Genomic DNA, 14,264 nt, shown 5'->3' with positions numbered 1-14,264 from the left:
TCACAAACAAGATGGTTTTTTCAGCAGAGTTCACCCAAGTACCACGAAGATTCCAGCTGACATACATGATGGTTTAGTACAAGTCTGAACTGTCATTTTAGATCCCTGGGTTTGAGAACCCAGTCAGACTTGCAAGTGATACGAATTCAGGAGGAATTACTGGTACTTTGGAGGACAGGCTCATCGAGTAGACATTGGTCCTAACGTAAAGGAGAGACCTGTTGGTGCCATTCAGGAGATTCATGGCAAGTAGCTCATGCAGCCAGAAATAATCAGATGCACAAGTAGAAGAATGGCAAAGATGCCAAGGAACAGATCAAGAGCTGCAAGATACGATGACTAGCAACAAAAGCCACTAGCCTGATGTGGCTTGTAGGAGGAGCAGTTGCCAGTCACACCAGTTAACACTGGTAAGGGCATCAGAAATCACAGCAGCCAGGCTGTAACTCTGCTGTCCTCAGCGGGTGTTAAACTACAGAATACAGCATCTGATTTGGGAAAGAACTAGCAGAAGAAAGCAAAAACGCGTACACAAGTTCTTGGAGAAGCACAACAACAATGAACAGTTTGATAAAAAAGGAAGAGAGCAAGTGGTGTTTAATCCAGGAAGACTGGCAAAATGGAGGTGTCGTGACATTCTAGGGGTGGACAAAGGGACATTGTGCAGAGTTTGGATGGTGAATTAGTAATCACGAGGCATGGAACGAGACCTGATCTGGTGCATCTTTCCTACAGCTAGTAAATAATAGACTATATATTTATCATACAGCTACGCTCTGTTAAAAAACTAAAAAAAAATTAAATTAAAAAATTTTAAAACCCTAACAGTTAAGTAACTTAATAATCACCTTGGTCATCCCAGATGAGTTCGCAGCTCTCTGACCTGAGCTGATACTGCAAGGGAATCTGGTTCTTGTTTCATGCAGGAGTAGCGAAGTTGATGGGCTGTGAGATGCTGGGACTTAAGGCTGATGGTGTGTATGTGTCCAGTCACTAGATTTCAAGTTGAAAGAAAGGAGCTCACAGAGCAGAAGACTCTGGGTTGTGTAATTCATTGCAGCATTTGAACTGAGTGGCAGGATCTCTGATGACGCGGCAGAGGTGATAGGCCTGGTCAGAAGAGCAAGGTGTGCAAGTCTGGTTACTACTACAACACCAAGAGATGATAAGCATTGCTATTCATATAGTATTGCTTAGTAGCCAAGGATGCAGTGGCAAAGCAAAGCCCAAGCCCCTCTGACTGTCCACTGTACTCCAGGCATCTACAGTCAGCATTTCTGCAAATGTTTCTCAGAATTAGGAACCCTGAAAGTGTTCTTGCTGCAAGGTTTTTCCAAGAAAATACTTCTCTTTTGCTCCGAGCCAGCAAATAGTAACAAAAACTAGCTTCTCAGAGTACAGATGAGGGGACTGGCCACAGAGCCCTTCTCACGAGGAAAGGGGACTGGAGTCCGCTCGCATTGAGGCAAAGAGGAGTGAAACATTCATGGGAATCTTTGGAGGCTTTTGGAGAAAGTGCTGTCCTTCTGTCCACAGAACAACTTGAGATTGTTCACAGAGACTCTCTTTGTCTCATGAACGGAGGGTGTTGTAAAAATAAAATTCAAAGGCTAGAGTGAGTTTAGTACAGAAAGCAGAAATTGAAGTGACTAGAGACGTAGAAAAAGAACAAAATGGCCACTTGGCACGTGGGGACAAGCGAAAGGGTCCACTAAAAGGAAGGATCTCTCTCAAGATGAGGCACTCCTGGCAACAGCAGCTTCCAGCACACGTTTGCCTTTTTCTTGCTCCCCAGTGAATGCCTCAGCCTAGAACTTAGCAAGATTAGGAGCATGTGAGCCTCACCCTCATCTATGTCTCTCACAGCAGCGAGTCTCTTCAGCCCCAGACGTGTGGGATGCAGCCAGTCACTGACCAGGCTCTTCGGAGGCGTGTAGAAAAGGCAGTTCTTGACTCAATGCTTTAAATCTCAGGACTCCCTCCTCCAAATCAATGCAACACTAAAGAAGGGAAGAGCCAGTTACTTGCTGGATGTACCAGAGAGCAAATCTGATGATGTCTATGACTGGGGAAAACCTGTATAACCATCAAACAGTCCCGCTTTGGGTTTGTACAGACCTTACAATCCCATTCCCCAGCCCCCCGCCACGCTGCCTCCTTGCTCCTATTCCCTTCAATGGATTCTTCTCCAAACCCTGCACAGGGCCATTCTCCTCCCTTCCTCCTTTAACTCCTTCTGAGGTGATGTCCTCTCATCACTTGGGCATTCAGCCCAATGCTTTTTGTGCTTTCTGAGTCTGACTTGTGGCTACAAATATTCAATATGCAGGAGCAGGCTTGCTGCAGCCACATTCTGAGCTACCCGGGAGCCAGGCTCAGCAGAGCATTAGCCCCGGGCTGAGCTGACAAAAGGAGAGGACTTTTTCCACCTGTGTCCAGCGAGTGTTGGAGGCTGAATGTGATCACAAAGTCTCATTTGGCTCAAAGCAAGGGCAGCGCTTGTTCACACCTGCCTTCAAAAGGCAGAACAGATACAACTCATGACATGGTGTGCTTTGCCTTTTCCTAGTATCCTCTTCAGTTTTCTCTTCCTGTTTGCAACTTGTATGGTCAGCAATACAAAGATTGGGAGATGTGATAGAATCCTGTTGGGCCATTCTTTTCTTAAAACCTTTAAGAAGGACTGGGAAGGCATCGGTGACTCATAGTGCAGCCAGCCAGCCAGCTGTGCAACAAGCATAGCAAGTGGCACCCTGGAAGAACCTGGCCCTAAGTATTTGTGATGCTTCCAGCAACCAAATCTTGGAGAATTTGTTGAGAGGAGCTGTTCCTTACCTTGAGAGACAACAGAGTCTGGAGACCAATGCAAAACTCCAGCATTTCATCATCTGAGAAGAGAGAAGAGACTGATCAGGCTCAAGATTGCACCTCTAAGGAAAGTGTGTCTCTCCTGTAAAAGGATGTGGAATGCAAGAGCATCTGGTTCATAAAGTTTTACGGTTATGGTCTATTCAGTATAAAGTGAATAAATAATAAGGAAAGTGATGAATTAAATACATAAACATTAACAAGCAGGTGATAACAGTGACAACAACAAGAGCAGCACTCTTCTGTCACTGATGAGCCGTTAAAGGAGCTACTTAGGCACAGCTCTGAAGAGGGTCAAAATGAACTTTGTAGCTAATAAGAGGAGGGAACCATGATTATTATGAGTATTACGAGATATTTGAGGACTTCTGGGATAGTTTGAAACTCACTATGAGATACCAGAAAGGGCTTCTGGGATCGTGTAAAACTTAACTTATGGGCTGTGCAGGGGAAGGACCAAAGTCAGAAGAAGGCAAGCAGCAGGGTGCAGCAGGGAAGAGCAAGCATGGAAAAATGAAGGGGGAAGGGGAGTAAGGGGCCATGCAAGCAGGCTGTTGGTCAGGTCACTTGTCTGTCCAAACCCTGCACCTGATGGCTGCATTCTATACAATCCTCTTATTAAATCATTTAATTAGGTAAATTTTTTTCTATGTAACTCTATCCCACACGTGACTGCTGGAAGTCTTAAGTGTCAGCAAGCATAGAAGATTCCGTGGGTTAAAGGGCAAATAGGTTTAGATGTCAGCGACTGGAAGGACTGGCATGCAAGAGAGGTACCAGTTAACCCAAGGGACCACGGGCTCATAGGTCTGTGTCAACAACTGGAGAAGGGGATGTAGCTCACGGGTGCCAGCAACTAGAGACCGGCGTGCAAGAGAAGCCTGCGTGCCAGTAACTGGGGAAGGGAGCACAGCCACGGGGCACATACACCTGGGTGACAGCAGCTGGAGAGACTGCAACGTGTGCTCCAAGTTCTTAGTTTCAGTAACTGGAGAAGGACTGTGGGTCACAGAGCTTGCAGGCCTAGGGTGCCAGCAACTAGAGAGATGAGCACGCAAGAGAGCTCCGGGTACCAGCTCTGACCAGGGTCACAGGGGCCTTAAATTAATAAACCAGCAACCGAAGAGGACAAGGCACATGTGTGAGAGATCTAAACGTCCCTAACTAGAAAGACTCAGGAGTGTTTCTATTTCCCCAATGAACTTATTCCTATATGGCTCTGATTTTGTATACATAATTAGCAAGCAAACTTCCATCTGGTCTAGCCAATAAGCAGGACAAAACCTGCATCGGGAAAGACTCAGGGTCTGGGTCAGTGGCTTCATAAGGTGCCCAGGATCCAGACATGGATATAAGACAGACCCAGAAGCTGTGCTGTTATTCGAAGACTCTCTGAATATGAGTGTGCTTGTGAATCTAGAGACTGAGGATATATATTATATATATATTATAAGCTTCTGCTAGTGAAAGTCAGTCCTAGTCAGCTGGAGAGGAGCATCAGGACTGGGCTATGTCTGCTGGTATTTATGTAAGTGCTGGTAAAGGCCCTGCTCTCTGTGTGGTAATCTCTGTGGCTGGCTTTGTCTGTGTCCTCTCTGGTACATGCCTCTCTGGAATATATATTCAGCCTTGCGACTGTCTGAACCTGCCACTAAGAACAGGCACCAGACCGGGCAAGAGCAACCTCCTGGATCTTAGAGTCATCCCACCTGGATTTCAGTGGCAGGGAAGGAGGAATCCACAGGTCCTGGAGTCTGCAGGATTCAACAGCCACCAATTAACATTTCCCACGTCTCCTGGCTGTATGCTTGCCCTGTAACCAGCGGCTGTATTTTGCAATTTGTTTATTTATAACCACGTGAGCATGAGCACTGTGTGTGCAGGGAGATGTAGGGCACAGATGTAGCAGTTCTGCTCCTTCAGCAGCCACTTTTACATCCCAGCGAAATGGATAGGTGCTAACTGGGCTAAATTCACCTGTGGTGTTACTAATACAGTCTCTCCATGAAGGGCAAGAAGTAGAGGAGAAACCAGGGAAGAAGAGTGAGCTGTAGTATGGAAGAGGAGGAAGGTCTTTCTAGATGACTGGGAAAGTGGGAAGAATGGACATGAAAGAGCAAGGGAGCAAGGGAGGCCTTGGAAGATGAATAGAAATCATCAAAGATGAGGAGACAGATAAAGGAAAAGAGGGTAAAGCAGGAAGACTGACAAGGAGAAAGAACGGGGGAAAAAAGATTACTAAGTTGTTTTCAGCACATGTGCAACTTGCTGTAAATGCAGAACATGCAGCCTTTCTGCTGTTTTCTGGGTGTGCTCCAGTGCCTGCTGACTTGACCTTGTCTCCTACAGCTGCTTACTTCAGGGGGTCCTGCCTCAGGACACAGAGGGAGACCCGGCACTCTGGAGCTACCAGGTTCCTCCAGCATGCTCCCTGCAGCAGAGGGAGGTGAGTACACAGAGAAAAGCTCTGGGGAATAAGCTGGAGCCTCTCTCAATTTCTCTGATAACTTCCATCCAGCCAAAGACACAAGTGCCCATTCAATAGGAGAACATAGGGCACCAGAGGACTAATCAAACAGTCTGGATAATTTTAAGAAAGGTCCATTTTAGAAGGAAATGAGAATTTTCCACATCCTTTGTTAAGACCAAAAACCACCTAATTTCTCCCTTCTTTCAATGTCTTATGTCTTCTCTGTGCTCTTCCTATGCCCTTTACCTTTGGTTACATGGAGGGTATTCATAATGCATAGTGATCTTGGCCAGCAGTGGAGGTGACCCCATCACCAACTTTCCACCACATTATGATCTGGTGGGATCCCAGAGGTCCTTTTAAATGCTCTTGGCAGGGCAAGAGGGACACAGGAAAACTCGGGGAGAGAAAGGGCTGGCACTCTCACCTACAACCAGTGCTGAACACAGCACTGTCTCCTGGCCAAATTGCAACTCCATATGTTCTACTCGGCCAACAACGCTGAGGATGGGAAGAGAGAGGTCTCCACAGTCCATGGCAGACACTTCTTCCAGCCTGTGGGACACAAGAGGTGTTATTACCTCAAGTGGGAGGAAGAGGAATTAAAACAGGACTTCTCACTGATAACAGTACTTCTTGGTCTCGCTGGGAACAGGCCCAGAAGAGGAGGAGTTTTTCATATGGCATATCTGGAGGCGGATTTCACAAGCAAAACCATAAGGTGCTGTCCATTTGGGTCCCTCACAGCTGAGGGCTAACCACCAGCTGGGCAGCTTTGCCCTGCAGTCCACGCAGACAGAATGACACAGCTCTGCCTTCTGTACAGGGGGTCTACACACAACTTTGCCAGTGTTCCTGGCCCTGTAGCCCACCCTCTGCATCTTCACCTAAACAGCCACGTGCACATGGGAAGCTGCTACGAACTATCATTGGGGCTGGGAATCAAGAGTAACCTTGTCATAGGTTTTCTTTTAGCCACCACTCCTTTTCTACTGTGCAGAGACTTACCCCAGCTGGTTTAAACAGCTCTTGGAGATGAGATTTGGTAGACAGCCAGTGTTAACAGTCGCTTTCAGTATCTGACCTTGGCACTACAAAAAACAACAACAGATAATTACTGTGTGGGCTCAAAATTGGCATACCCACTCCTCCAACAGCGTGACAATCCCTTAGACTTTCCTTAGCTACACTGCCAAAGATGTGGTGTTTTAAGCAGTAGTCATAAGGCAGGAGACTCTTCCAAGACAATGGTGGTCTCCCAGTGCTCTGCCAAAGGCTTCTTTTTGAATGTCTTCTTTAACTTGCATTTGATTGCATAGACATTTATCTGTCATTAGCGACTTTATCTTAAGTGTTCCAGTCAAAAGATGCAAAATTCACGAATTTGTTCAGAAAATACACGTGGACTTTATTAGCAGAGCAATAATTGATAGGACAAAAGCTTCTAAAGGAATATAAGCATGTGATGCACCCTTTGTAGTTCTCCTGTCTCCTTTTCTTCTGGTGTCACAGAGAAAAATGTTCAAGGACTGGACATTTGTTCTCAGTTGAACAGCTCCCAGAGGGAGAAGTCTGTGGGAGAAGCCAGAGCACCCAGGAAAAGCATCCCTGAGAAGATCTTGAATTTAAGGCAGTTCCCAAGACAAATGACACATCCAAGTGACTCTTGAATCCAAGAAACAATGTCATCAAGAAGTGGCTATTTTGTGTGGGGCTTACATTAAGTTCCCAGACAGCTCTTTAAGGAGACATGACATGAACACTACAATATTCAAGCTGGTGTCATCTAGCAAAGGGAGGGGACTGGATGCCCTGCAGTCCTCTGCATTGTCTTACTGCAACACTCCCCAGTGCCTTCCCTACTTCATTTCTTAACCCCTTTGCACTTGAAAGGGAACAGGGAGATATGGTTGCCATCTGTTTTCTGTCCCCTCTGCACATAAGTCCTCAATGCCAGGCCAGAAGGAGGGGAACGAGGAGAGGATGGGGGGGAATGGAAGCAGGTACCTGCTCGGGGCAGCAGGAGAGTCCCCTCCAGACCTCTCCTGCCTTCCCAGGTGCCCGTACAGAACAGAGAGGGGCCTCTGGAGATAGATGATGAGGGAATTGGGGATGGTGATAAAGATCCATCCAAGCAGTTGCCGAAGCAACCAGCTCCGTGTATTGAGACTGCTTCTGTGAGGATCAAGAGGAGGGCGATAGTTCTGGGTGGTTCCATTCTGAGGGGAACTGAGGGTCCCGTGTGCCGGCCGGACCCTTCCCACAGGGAGGACTGCTGCCTCCCTGGGCCCGTGTTAGGGACAGAACCAGGAAGCTTCCTGGCCTGATGCGGCCCTCAGATTATTACCCTCTTTAGACCTTAGAGGCAGACAGTGATGAGCTGGAGAGGAGAAGTCTGAGGGCAATGAAGAAAGATTTCAGGGCCTTGGGACAACTTGTGAAGAGTTCAGGGGCACAAATCGTGTTCTCCTCTGTCCCTCCAGTTTTGGAGACTGATGGATGGGTCTCCGAAAGAAGACCAGACAGATCAATGCCTGGCTCCAAAACTGGTGCTACCAGCAGGGCTTTGGGTTCTCTGATCACAGTTTGATTTACAGGACACCAGGCCTGCTGGCAAAGGATAGGAAAAACCTATCCCAAAGGAGGGAAAGGATACTAGGCCGAGAGTTAGCAAGGCTCGTGGCCAGGGCTTTAAACTGGAATTGAAAGAGGAAGGGGATAAAACCAGGACCACTAGTAATGAGCCTAGGGGTAAAGGGCCAAGGATGGCAACTACAGAAGGGTCTGAGCATGGTCAGGTGGGAATTAGGGCTCGTCCCCCCCAAAAAGTGACATTCATCTACATGAATGCACACAGCATGGGCAACAGGAGGAGCTGGGGGCCATTGTACAGCAGAAAAACTATACAGTTGCCATCACAGAAACGTGGTGGGAAGACTCACACAACTGGGGTGCTGCTATCAATGGCTACCACCTTTTCAGAAGGGATAGGTAAGGAAGGAGAGGCTGTGGGGTGGCCCTCTATGTTAGGAACAGATTTGAATGCCTAGAACTTAACAATGTGAATGACAGCGTTGAGTGTTATGAGTAAGAATCAAGGGGAAGACCAATAGGGCAGACATCCATAGGGCTGTGCTGCCATCCAGTGTGACCTGGACAGGCTGGAGAGCTGGGCAGAGAAGAACCTAATGAGGTTCAGTAAAGCAAGTGTAGGATCCTGCACCTGGGGAGGAAGAATGGCAGACACCAATAAAGGTTAGGGGTGGACCTACTGGAAAACACTTTTGGGGAGCAGGATCTGGGGGTCCTGGTGGATAGTAAGCTATCCGTGAGCCAGCAATGTGCCCTTGTCACCAAGAGGGCCTGTGAATGCAGGGCTGCACAGGGCACCTGTCTGAAAGTGGTAAGGGGACATTCCTTGCTTCTGTATGCAATTAGGAAGTACCTCCTATCATGGGAAAGCTTGCCTCCAAAGGAAGGAGAAGTGATTAAGCTAATTTATCTTCAAATATGGACAACTAGAATGCATGTGGCAGAAAAGCTTTCCTCTCTCTGTTGTAAGAATGGAATCCCATCTCCAGGAGAGGCCATGTGGGAAATTGCTCTCTCTGGTTGCAGCTGGCTTTGCAGTCAATAACTTAGCATGGCCCTTGGGAGTCAGGCAGCTGGAACTCATTCTGCATTTGCCATCACTGTGAAATCATCAACACCGTGTTGTTGCCTTACCTGGCACTGTATTAGTAGGAGTGAAGTCTCTTTTCTCCTGTCTTCTCCCTTTTTCATCTTTTCATCCTGGTCTTTTGCCAGCGGAGATTGAACCCGTGCAGACTGAACCCTGGTCTTGCCCCTCATCTTGTTCAGATTGCCTTCCAAGAGGCGCCGCTGGACCACACTATGTGGCTGCTGTCTCCACCACAAAGAAAGAGAAATCCCAGCTAAGTATGGAGGTAAGGACAAGGACACTTGCTAGCCCAGGGAATCAGACTGCAAGTACTTGATGCAACTGATCATCCTGATGGAAGACAGGCTTATCCAAAAAAACTTTCTTTAAATCCCAAATTTTTTTTTCTGTAGCCACTAAGGTGACTTTAAAGTGTTGGGCTGTCTGTGCCTGGCAGGTGTCTGAGATATATCTGTTCCTTCAGCTAAATGCCTACTCGGGTACTGCAATATTCTACCTGGTGGGTGTGTGCTGATGTTCACCTTCTAATGTGGGCGGGGACATGGGATGCAGCATCTGTGTGATGTACACGTGGGTAAGAAGGCAGGACTCCAGAAATGTTAGGTGTGTAAGCAATTATTCGTAGTGAAGCAGGAAGCTTCCCCTGCATAGTAAAGTAAAACTTGCTTCTAATGTTCTTTGGAGTCTGGGTCTCTGCTCCCCTCTGTCAGAAATGATACTATTTTAACTCCGTTCCTAGTTGGGGGAGCATCTATGAAGCCCTACGTTGTTCACACCTAGAAGGGAGTGCCATCAGCCAGATGAAGGAACTTCATTCCTATCTCATGTATCTTGTATTCCTATCTCATTCCTATCTCTTTTCTTCTGGGCAGAAGATGGGGAGGTGCACCAAAAGAGAAGAAAAATAGTGAAAACCACCTTGTCCCAACATTGCATACACACTATGTATGTAGGAAAGTGTTGCTTTGGAAAGAAAGCTCCCTTTGTCATCAGCTTGATGCTCTAGTTGTTGTCCGATGTTGGATCCAGTGCATTCAGTCCCTGCACAGCTACTGAATCAACAACGGGCAGCATCAGCGAAGTGGGCCTTTTGGGGGTAGTTCTGTCCTTCCTCCACGTATTTGGCCCCATGGCTGATCTCCAGGAGCTGCTCAGAGCTGACAATAGTGTTCTCAGTAACAACTGCCCATGTGAAGAAAGGTGATGAATCTAAAGGGGCTAATGTGCTACGGCATAAACCATTGCTTTTATCTTTCTCAAAAAAAATTAATAAATCAACTTCCAGATGGTGCAGTTGTTCAATATAGGATCTTATTATCATGATCTGAATCATGCCCATGGCTTATTCAATATAGGATCTTATTATCATGATCTGATAAGCCCATGGCTTAGATGGGAGTATTCTCCTCTGGGTTAAAAACTGGCTGGAGGGCCATGCCCAGAGAGTGGTGGTGAATGGAGTTACATCCAGTTGGTGGCCGGTCATGAGTGGTGTCCCACAGGGCTTGGTACTGGGGCCGGTTCTCTTTAACATCTTTATCAATGATCTGGATGAGGGGATCGGGTGCACCCTCAGTAAATTTGCGGATGACACCAAGTTGGGTGGGAATGTTGACCTGCTGGAGGGTAGAGAGGCTTTGCAGAGGGATCTCGACAGGCTGGACTGATGGGCTGAGACCAACAGGATGAGTTTCAATAAGGCCAAGTGCCAGGTCCTGCCCTTGGGTCACACCAACCCCCTGCAGCGCTCCAGACTTGGGGAAGAATGGCTGGAGCTGCCTGGCAGAAAAGGAGCTGGGGATGTTGGTCACCTGTGGGCTGAACATGAGCCAGCAGTGTGCCCAGGTGGCCAAGAAGGCCAACAGCATCCTGGCCTGTGTCAGGAACAGTGTGGTGACTAGAACCCAAGATGTGATGGTCCCCCTGTACTCAGCACTGGTGAGGCCTCACCTTGAGTGCTGTGTCCAGTTTTGGGCCCCTTACCACAAAAAAGACATTGAGATGCTGGAGCAGGTCCAGAGAAGGGCAACGGAGCTGGTGAGGGGTCTGGAGAATAAGTCTTATGAGGAGAGGCTGAGGGAGCTGGGGTTATTCAGTCTGGAGAAGAGGAGGCTGAGGGGAGACCTTATCGCTCTCTACAACTCCCTGAAAGGAGGGTGTAGAGAGGCAGAGGTAGATCTCTTCTCCCAAGTTACAGGAGATAGGACAAGAGGAAATGGCCTCAAGTTGCACCAGGGGAGGTTCAGGCTGGATATTAGGAAAAATTTCTTCACTGAAAGGGTTATCAGGCATTGGAATGGGCTGCCCAGGGAAGTGGTTGAGGCACCATCCCTGGAGGTGTTCAAAAGACGAGTAGACATGGTGCTGGGGAGTATGGTTTAGTGTTGGTGTGTGGGTTTTTTTGTGGTTTGTTTTTGGTTTTTTGTTTGTTTTGTTTATTAATTTTTTTGTGGTTTGTTTTTGGTTTTTTGTTTTGTTTATTTTTTTTTATTATTATGGTTGGACTAGATGATCTTAAAGGTATCTTCCAACCTAGGCGATTCTGTGATTCCGTGAATTAGACCAGACCTGCCAATGAGTTGGGCTGTATTAACCTTATGAGGTGTGTGTGCTTCAAACCAGCTTTATGCTTGGTCAGAGGGCTAAGGCCAGGGAAGCTTGTAAATTGCAACTCGGAGCACACCGACTTGTCAGTTTTCCCCAGTGGTTGGAGTGGGAGAGCTGTTATTGCCTCCTTGGTTGCACTCAGCATCACAGGGTGCTGAGTCTCTCCTGCCTCTGTTTCACCATCACCCCAGGAGTAAGAGTCAGATCATTCACACGCTGCATGACAGGCACTGCAGTAGTTGGAAAAGCGAGGCAAAAATATCTCTCTGTTCCTGGTTCTTTTCCCAGCCTACTGTGCAGGCCCACAACACAGCTGGCCGTTGTACTGCACTCCCTAAATACTCTGAGCACAGTGCCAGATGCTAGCTAACATCTGGGCCATGGAAAAAGCACAGGGAACCTACAGCGGGTCTCCAAATTCCCACCCTCCCTCCTGTCTCCTCTCACAATCTGGCACATGAAGGACTTTCCCTCTCCCCACGACCTTTCCCACAGAAAGAGCAGACCCTTTGCAACTGCCACCTCTGTCTCCTTCTTGTCGCCCAAGCTGGGAAGAGGCCAAGCACTGATGGAGGAGCACTGATGGAGTAGCTGAGTTTTGGGACTGTGGAGGCATCTGATCTAAGAGCAGATTCTTGGAGCCTTCCCTGTCTTCTGTCTCACCAGTGAGATGAAGAAGTGGAGACCATTGTCCCTCTTGGGCTGGTAAGTAACAGTGAAATGAAGGGGATGGTGAGGGAGGACCTGAAGGGAGTTGTGGCCAGCAGCTAGAAGGGAGGCCCTCTCAAGACTCTTCTAAGAGTCGGAGCAGGTTTCCAGTGCAACTTACCAGTTTCAGGCTCTCCGGTGTGAAATCTCAAAGCCTTGCCATGATAAATGAAGTGGTATGAGCCGGGGATCTTGATTTTTGGGAGGGGAGAAGCCAGCTATCCAGACCTTCTTGATGTTATCAGAATATTTTAGCTGATGCAGCTACTTGTTTTCTTTCCCATTAAAAAAAAACAAAACCCAAACACCAAAATGTCATGCTTGTAGTTATAAAGCTGGAAATGTGAGTTCTCCACTGAAATGTATAGAATCATAGAATTGTCTAGGTTGGAAGGGACCTTAAAGATCATCTAGTCCAACCATCAACCTAACCCTGACAAGAAAATAAATTAGAAATAAGCAATAAAAAGTCACTAAACCATATTCCTGAGGACCATGTCAACCCGCCTTTTGAACACCTCCAGGGATGGTGCCTCAACTGCTTCCCTGGGCAGCCCATTCCAATGCTGGATAACCCTTTCCGTGAAGAAATTTCTCCTATATAATTACTCATTCTTTGAAATGTGATGGGAGCATCACTCCCAGGCCCTGCTGGATGCATTGCATAAGCTGAATGCACACCCAGCATGCACAGAAAAGAGTGGCAAAAAAGAAACAGCCTGACTTTGTATAAGAAAACATTTTTTGAAGTGACATGTGGCTTTGCTCTAATTTTAGGACATGTGTGGCTGCCACAGCTGGAGTCTCTGCAACTGTTAGTAGAGACATATTTTGGGGAATTAATTAGACTCTCCTCCCAGTTCAAGTGCTATAGACCTTGGCAGTGTTTTGATCTCTCCAAGATCAGTCTTTCCATCGCTTCTTGCTGCTGCTTTGTTTCAGCCCTGCGTTCCTGTTCTCCAGGAGGGAGCCAGATCAATTTAGGAAACATAGATGGAGTTTTTCATGGGACTGGAGGAGTGCCTGAAAAGTGTATTTTGGTCTCAAAACATCACAGTGGTATCACAGTGGCCCATCGAGTTGCAGGGACGGCTGAATCGCTCTTGGAGATCTAAGGCCTGCTTCTTCTCTTGCTCTGAGGTGAACCAGAAACAGAGACACCACAGCGACTGGATCCACCCCAGGTATGGCACTGCACGTGTGAACGTTTCACGGGTGCAGCACTTCATTTTGCACCCTCTAACACCAGTGCAAAATTTCCAAGGTAGAAAAGATGTTATGTTTTATTCACTGCTCCCTAGCTCCGTGGTAAAAGCGTTTCTGTGATCCTGTTACAGCCCAAACACGAACCATGTAGTGGTTTAAGTGACTGAACACCCTCTGCGTGTGAGGAGGTCTCTGGCCTAGAATGGTTAATTTGACCAGGAGAGCTGCTCGTGGTGAGCAACATGGAGAAGGCCTGTCTCACAAGAGCAAGCATTTGGGGTGCAAGCAAGCAAGAGTGCCAGCCTCTGGAGGCAAAGGCTGCCATCTGCAGCGTGCAGGGCTCTCTCTCACAGGGGCCTCTGGCTGGCACCGCAGTTGAAAGCCACGTGTGCGACTGCCAAAGGCTGGCGGAGGTGACCACTTATGGTGACTTTGAGGAGCCACACTTGACCCTGCCCAGCCAGGGACCCTCAGCAGCCATCAAGATGGCTGCAGGGAGGGCGGTGGGGAGCAGGGGGGGGGCACCAGTGCAGGAACATGGTGCTGACCCCTCACTGCACGCAGCAGAGCCTCTGCGTCTAAAGTTTTCAGCAAAGCGGATGGCTTCCATTCAGGGCCTGTGCCTAGGACCCTGCCCCTGTACCGTGGACCCACTGCCGGCGGCCGTGGGGCCTGCCGTGGGACTGGAGGAGACACACATGCACAAACCCCCGTGGTGCCAGT

At 47.9% G+C, this 14,264-nt stretch overlaps 3 protein-coding genes across 4 annotated transcripts in view; 2 read left to right on the top strand and 1 right to left on the bottom strand.

Moving 5' to 3' along the window:
- Positions 1-9,241, top strand: part of ITFG2 (integrin alpha FG-GAP repeat containing 2) — a 30,150-nt gene extending 20,909 nt beyond the window's left edge. Inside the window, exons 13-14 of one of the 2 annotated variants that reach the window (XR_001411749.1) lie at positions 5,218-5,314; positions 9,146-9,241. The gene's annotated coding sequence lies outside the window, so the exon portion shown is untranslated. The remainder of the gene's footprint in view (positions 1-5,217; positions 5,315-9,145) is intronic. The other variant, XR_001411750.1, reaches the window with a different exon arrangement.
- NRIP2 (nuclear receptor interacting protein 2) overlaps positions 420-14,264 on the bottom strand; it is a 17,538-nt gene continuing 3,693 nt past the window's right edge. The window contains exons 2-7 of the mRNA XM_014940120.1: positions 9,065-9,241; positions 6,347-6,429; positions 5,766-5,893; positions 2,836-2,888; positions 1,846-2,000; positions 420-1,110 (exon numbers count right to left, since the gene is read on the bottom strand). Coding sequence (XP_014795606.1) covers positions 1,908-2,000; positions 2,836-2,888; positions 5,766-5,893; positions 6,347-6,429; positions 9,065-9,241 — 534 coding nt within the window. The 3' untranslated portion in view covers positions 420-1,110; positions 1,846-1,907. The remainder of the gene's footprint in view (positions 1,111-1,845; positions 2,001-2,835; positions 2,889-5,765; positions 5,894-6,346; positions 6,430-9,064; positions 9,242-14,264) is intronic.
- RHNO1 (RAD9-HUS1-RAD1 interacting nuclear orphan 1) overlaps positions 12,179-14,264 on the top strand; it is a 23,258-nt gene continuing 21,172 nt past the window's right edge. The window contains exons 1-2 of the mRNA XM_014940116.1: positions 12,179-12,332; positions 13,278-13,519. The gene's annotated coding sequence lies outside the window, so the exon portion shown is untranslated. The remainder of the gene's footprint in view (positions 12,333-13,277; positions 13,520-14,264) is intronic.

The sequence above is a fragment of the Calidris pugnax genome, unplaced genomic scaffold, assembly GCF_001431845.1.
Source record: "Calidris pugnax isolate Ruff unplaced genomic scaffold, ASM143184v1 scaffold36, whole genome shotgun sequence".
NCBI lineage: Eukaryota > Metazoa > Chordata > Aves > Charadriiformes > Scolopacidae > Calidris > Calidris pugnax.
This window is presented reverse-complemented; position numbering and strand designations above follow the sequence as displayed.